Raw genomic sequence first — 7,032 nt, forward strand, 5'->3', positions numbered from 1 at the left:
TGAGAGCCACTGGTGTATAAAATTAAGTTGATATAGGAAAAACAACTCGGGAGTAATTATTAATCACTGTGCAAGTTACTGTTCTCAGAGCGCCGATTCTGTTAGGCTGGACTCCAATAATGACATGTAAATACCCCTAGGCTCAAAGCAGATTTGAGAACACGTGAGATTCCAACTAGACCCAGGCCTGGCATGGTCAGTGCAATTCTCTGGCCCTGACTATGTTCCTCTTATATCAGAGCTTAAACTATTTATTTAAAATGGAAAGTCTGGTGTAGAAGATGCATTGATGGTCCCATTCATCTTTAACTAATGCATTTCCCAATTCAAAAGTATAAACACATTACAAAACAAAAACTTGTGCTATAAGGTTGGGGCTCAACTGACATGACTCCATTTTTATTACAAGAAGGTCATTGTCCTGCAAGAGGAGTGCTAACAACACAAACTAAGAGCCATCAAAGCACTAAGATGTCAGACAACACTGTGTTTACTTCTCTCATGTGTTATGAGAAATTGCAACATACAGTCTTGATCATATCTTCGGGAGATACTCAAAGTTCTGGATTAGAACTTCCTTTGCCCAGCATTGTACATGAAGTCTCCTGAGAAGTCCGACTCTGTGTACTTCATCTTTAAGTGGAAGGGGTCCCATTAGTCTGGCCTCAATACTTGCATGCCGATCATGTTCTGGTTTTTCCAAGGTCAGGTATCCTGAGTGGTGAGTGACTCAACCACTGGAAATTAGCATTCATGCCGAAGAACTTGTGCAGAATTCCTGGAGGGGATGTAATAGTCGATATGTAAACAGTAGGCTGTACAAGAAAAATAGTTGTTACAAGGCAAAAAAAAAATTAATGCAGACACTTGGGTTGGTCCTGTCACATATGCCTTCTTGCTCACGTGGTTCGGTGAGTACAGCAGCCGCACTAGATGTGAGTGCTCCAGAGTGTCACGGACAGCCTGGGCTTATTGTTAATTTTAGAAGGTGTGACTATGGTGGGGTGGGGTGGGAGACTTGTCTCCATTAACACTCTGTGAGAGAAACTACCATATGGGCCAGAAATCACCAATACTCAAAGATAGAAAGAGGAGTGTAACACTGCTATTGGACCAAGGACTTATCCAAAAACTATCACATGAGTTATCTAACCAGTAGCTCCCAACCTGTCTACTGGAGATGTCATGATGGCAGGGACCAAATAGAAAGTTTGTTAAAATTAGTGACCATTTAGTCTTATGGCCTGAGTCTCTTCTATCTGTAAGGACACTGTTTCTCTTTCTCATATTCCTTAAAGGAAGCTGCTACCCTTTAGTTTTCTGTTGGAAGGAGCTGTGGAGCTGTTTCCATGAAACCTATGATATGCTAGCGATGTGCCATTTATTGTCAGCTGGAACAGCCTGCCTCAACTTGCATACTATTAGTTGTATTATTTATTATTCTTTAGCTTTTTAGAGATTGACAATCACTGTCAATAGCACTGTAGACCCTGCAAAGGCCAGGAGGTGACCTGCTTGCTCTCTCCCCATCTAGCCTCTATACCAGCTGTAGAGAGAAATGACTGATTTGGTATCTCAACTGGTCTCTAGATGAGAGAGAAGAAACAATTCCATTTAAGTAACTGGCATCTCTAAGGATTAGGAGAAGGCTTAGGAGTTTTGAGTGAATTTTTTGAATGCCTATTTTCAATAATGGTTCTTAAATGCTTTAACCTCCTCTTTAGCCCACCACCCAGGAGAGGTAGTGGAAAAGAAAGGATATGGGGGAAGTGGATCTGTTTAGAAAGGTTCTTTGGAGCAGCTCCCGTCTGTGTTGTCTGGAAGTCGGCAGTTCAGTTCACAGGTTGGCAGGCAGGGGAGGCTCGATCCACTTGTAAACACTTCATGGATACACCAGCAGTCCACTTCCACAGAGTCAGGTTAGCAACAGTGGTGACACAACCTAGCAGAGACAGCCAGGCCTCAGCCACGGCTGCAGTCAGCAGGAGGGACCCACTAGGAACACCAGGAGAAGTTCTCAGCTGTGTTTTTCAGGGAAGCAAAAATCAGTGAAGACTCGAGACTCACACGCGTTGCACAGCGAGCTGTACCAGCAAGCCAAGTTCTGTCTCTGTCACTCCGTCAAGTCCTATTCATACCCTCCAAAGATTATGCGCATATGCCTTGCCTCAGCATGTGCATCTAATCAGCTGGAATCCATGGAGTCCCGACAAATGGAGCTCAACTATGCAATGTAAGGCAGAACAATACATGCATGTTGTTAGCAAAGAATCCTTCATCACCTGTCCTTTCACATGCTTGCTTTAGCAGAACATCCTCTCTCCTGTGACTGCTTCAGTGAAACATTCCTTCAAGAGTCTGCCTTATACCTGTGTCCACTTCAGGAAAACACTCCTTTACATGTTTGCCCCAGCAAAACACCATCTAACACAACTGATTCTCCATAGAACTCTTAAGTTTCTACCTCTTGTGTGTGTGTGTGTGTGTGTGTGTGTGTTGGGGAGAGCAAACAAAGGATTCAAGTTTTACTTTGATTTCTAGGATGGTTGAAGGATACCAGAGGATCTTTATCAATCACTGATGACTAAGCTTCATTTTAAAAATTGTGTTGGTTTATTACTGAAAATTGGGAAATACAGCAAATAAAAGACTGACTCACACAAATAAAACTCTCATTATTTTAGTTTATTTTCTACTAATACTTTTCTGGCATATTTTCACACAGTTGACTTTACATCTATACACCATTTGTCTTATTCACAAATGATTATTTCCCTATAATACACACACACACACACACACACACACAGACACACACACACATGTAAGAGTCTTGCTTTTTAGTTCATGTAGGACTAACAATCTTCATGCTTTCCCCATATGATAGCATATTTTAGCGTAGCATATCATACCGTAACTGTACTGTCATACATGTGTATACATTGTTTTTGAGACAGGCTCTTGTTTTATAACCCAGGCTGGCTTAAGACCCATGCTCAGACCACCTCCTGTTTCCAAGTGGTGGGATTTATGAATGTGCCACCATGTTGAGCATATAATTATTTTTAATATTAAAATATTTCTACTGTAGTGGAACTCTAGCATGATTGGCTGTTTTCTCGTTGGGTATAATGTCGAGATTCATATCAATTCCCTGTGCTTTTTCTTTACGACTATTTCTATGAGACATTTCAGGATTAGACTTAATCTTGTTTTTAGGCTTTAGACATATTTTAACCAGAGGATTGTAGCAAAAACATCCTCACACTATCAACATATAAACACATTTTATCTTATGGTAATACTTCCTAAGAAAAGAAAAAAAACCTTCCAAGTTCGATAGTGAAATAGTATGTTTATTGCAGTTCTATTCCCATTTCTCTGATTACTTTGTGTTTTCTTCTCTTCTTCTTCTTTTTCTAGCAACTCTGCCCATTGCTTACATTTCCATCATGAATTAACTATCTCATAAAGTCTATTGAAACAATAACATTCTCTAGGGTGCATTTTATTAGACTGAGTTAGTATTGGTTACACAAACATTCTAAAGGCTGTAGTTTATTGACATGAATAAAACGAAGTATACATGTCCAGAGATCATTATATACTAACATTAGAGTAAGTACTGTCTCCAAAGAACATGATTTGTCTCATAGTGCACTGGCTTTAGAAGGCAAGGTTAGACCTTCAAATCAAATGAGAATACATAATCTTTACATCAAGGAGAAACACATTATAAAAGTACAATCTGTTTAATCTAGAAGACTGCATTGGATTTGCTGAAGAATAAGTTCTTTTATTTACCTCTTCAAAGAACCGATTATTTTCTTCACCTCTTTATGAGCATCCTTGTCCTATAAAGAAAATGCAGATGTACAGTGAGATGTCTCACATTGATACTGGCAGTCTAAGTACTTTGAAATGAACTGTTCTTGGATGTAGGTATTTTCCTTGAAAGGCTATCACAGACAGACTGTGTATTTCTTAGGAGCACACAGGATGCAGATGTATGAGAGCGTAGCTGATGTAAGGCGCTGTTGCTCCATGAAATCTGGAGTGGGATTCGGTAGGGGACAGTCTTCCACACAGGCTGACACATTGGTTCTACCAGTGTCTTAGCAGCAGTGCTGTCTCCCTTTCTAAGAGATGTGATGAAGCCATAGACTAAGCTGCAGGATTTGAAGTTACCTGAGATTACCCATGAAAAGGCATACATACGTGTGTGTGTGTGTGTGTGTGTGTGTGTGTGTGTGTGACATTACATTTCCTAAATGTTATATATTTCATTATTGACTTTATCAAGTAGTTTATACTGAGATTACTCTCCTATGAGTGATAAATGTCATCTGAAAATATATCAATTTAAAAGAATTTAGTGCCTCTTTCACTGCACATCAAAGTTTTATATTTTCTCTCCCATCTGAGCCTTCTTCGTACACACCAGGCTGCTGAACTCAAACGCTGCCTTTAGGCAGACAGTGGTGAGGCTCTTGATGAGGTAATTATTTCATGCAGCAATCACAGCATACTGCCATAGACATAGGAATTCCTCTTATTTTCTGTTTTACAGACTGTTTCTTAGGATCTGATTAGCTTCTTAAAGTGAAGAGATGCTCACATAAATAATGGCAATACCATAGTTTCAAATTCTTGGAATGCAAGCCTGTGACACACATTAGTTTGGGCTTTAGGGACCAAATGGCTGACAGTCTCAGTAGCAACTGGATGTGTGATCAGTTTAGAATATTCTGGCGAGAGACAATAGACACAGCTACAAAATAACTGTAATGCAAAGAAGTTACAAGTGCCACAACCTGACGGATGCTATGAAGGTTCATGGGCAGGGAAGAACCGGAGAGGAGGCATCTTCTCTGGAACTCTTGCTGATGTTAGTTTAGCAGTGAATAAGCTAGTTACAAAATCACTAACTGGATCTACTTCAGACTGAAAAACCTTTTAGAGACAGGTGGTTATAGGTATAAGTCACCTTATCCTATATTCTTGACAAAGAGGAAACTGATCTCCTAAAACCCACCACCCCCAATTTAGAAAATAATTTAATAATACAAATGAATACTAGAAAAATAAAAACCATGGTGACTGTTTGTTCATGCTCTTTTAACATTTTCATAATGTCCAGATTTTGAAGCTACATTCACCCCAGGGCTGCTCACTGTCCCCGCTGACACTATCCATCTCTGTGTGCATGAGAGTTCTGGTTCCTCGCACCAAGGCTTCCTGAGTGCTCATATGTTCAACAGTATACTTGTACTAGGAATACAGTGGTAAATAAAATAGACATTTATATGGAATAATCATACAAATAGCTACACAGTCACAGTTGTCCTATGGTCTGAAGGAAAAATAAGAGAAGCTTTCTTGCCAAGGGATAGTAGCTGGTCTGTTGGAAGACAAGGGGATTTTTTGGGTTCCTGATAGAAGGTTCTCATGATCTGTAGACAAGAAAGAAGCTGCTAGTACTCCACTCTGGTGGTGGCAGTGGAGACGGTACCAGCTCCACTCTGTGGCAGCAGTGAGGACAGTGCCAGCTCCATTCTGTGGTGGCAGTGGAGACAGTGCCAGTGAGTGGTTCTAGACATGCTTTAAGAGAATTCAGAGAATTTGGTCACTAGATGTATGTCTGTCTAGGTTTTGGGATACCGAGGCAAATGAGGCATTAAAGATAGTTCAAGGTTCCCAGCCTGGGCTGTGTATGTTGTTTATACAGAGGATAAGCATGAACAGAGCCAAAGGTCTGATGATGAACTGAATCTGACATGTCTGAGAGACATCTAAGCAGAGATGTCTGTCAAGTAGGACGTTAGTCTAGAACTCAGGAAAGAGGTCTAGAGGGTCAACATTGAGGAGCCCTGGTACACAGATAATATTGAAGCCAGAGGGAAGATACAGGATTGGGGTGAGAAGAAGACTGGAGAAGAGACAAGGGACCTACGGACCAGTGACTAACTCTGAGCGTCACCAGCCTCTGACCTACTGTGAAATCTCTAAAGCTTATGCATAAACACTTGCATGTCAAACGAGGCCTCTCACCTGAGCTTTAACTCTATTCTTACATTCTAATAAGAATATAACAGATTCTAAGAAGAATCTAACAGATGTTGGTTTTAAATGACTATGTAGAATGTAAATTATGCTAAAAGGCAAAAAGGTCCCCATCATGAACAGAAAGCAAGACTCAGAGGGACACAATCTGTTGTCAAGTGTGGGCTTCGTAATGTAGAGAATGATTTCTAGGCCTGAGCTGAGCTGCATCTTCTGTTTTCTAAAAGGAATCTCTCCATAGGCCTTGTCTATAGGCCGTGTCCATGGCTTGCTGTATACAGAGACTGGGGTGGTGATCTTCCTGTGTCTGCCTCCTGGGTGCTTGCTGTATACAGAGACTGGGGTGGTGATCTTCCTGTGTCTGCCTCCTGGGTGCTGGCATTATGCCTCACTAACTGGACCTCTTCTGTCTCTTTTACTAACTGATGGAATCTACTAGCAATGTGTTAGAAGGACAACAGACCCAGTGAGAATCCCAAACCTACAGAAGATGTAGTGGAACCAAGCTCTGCCCCAGTGGCCATGGGGTGGGTCGGGTTGGCTCTAAGCCCACAGTTCCTTGGCAGATCTTACTTAGTTCCCCTTTCAGTCTTATTTCTGTGACTGCATCATGCATTCCTTCCTTACCAGCTAACATCTTCGCTTTCTCATTCTGTACTTGTAACTTGTATCCATGCCCTGATACCTCCTCTGCCCACACGTACACATTATACAGATGTTTCAGATTTATCTCTTGTTTGTCCTGGTCTCTGGTAGCAGACAATGATTTCCCCCTCTGGATCTCTGCAGTACGTTCTTTGTGCCTCTGAGCACTCTTCCTCTGAATCTTGAGACACCAGTATCTAGATATGCACTGTATGTTCTCACAAGGACAAACCAAGGCATGGAAGAGGCGGGTTCTACTCTTTATATCGCACAGCACAGCACAGCACAGCACAGCACAGCACAGCACAGCACAGCACAGCACAG

At 41.3% G+C, this 7,032-nt stretch overlaps 1 protein-coding gene across 6 annotated transcripts in view; it reads right to left on the bottom strand.

The window, feature by feature from the left end:
• Positions 1 to 378: 378 nt before the first annotated feature.
• Positions 379 to 7,032, bottom strand: part of Rmdn2 (regulator of microtubule dynamics 2) — a 64,321-nt gene continuing 57,667 nt past the window's right edge. For 5 of the 6 annotated variants that reach the window (XM_028765096.1, XM_028765098.1, XM_028765099.1 and 2 more), the window contains one exon: positions 2,671 to 3,854. In XM_028765096.1, the coding sequence (XP_028620929.1) occupies positions 3,801 to 3,854 (54 nt within the window). In that variant the 3' untranslated portion in view covers positions 2,671 to 3,800. Of the gene's footprint in view, positions 779 to 2,670; positions 3,855 to 7,032 lie in introns of those variants that run through there. The other variant, XM_028765095.1, reaches the window with a different exon arrangement.

This window comes from Grammomys surdaster, unplaced genomic scaffold (genome assembly GCF_004785775.1).
Source record: "Grammomys surdaster isolate TR1022 unplaced genomic scaffold, NIH_TR_1.0 149, whole genome shotgun sequence".
Classification (NCBI taxonomy): Eukaryota; Metazoa; Chordata; class Mammalia; order Rodentia; family Muridae; genus Grammomys; species Grammomys surdaster.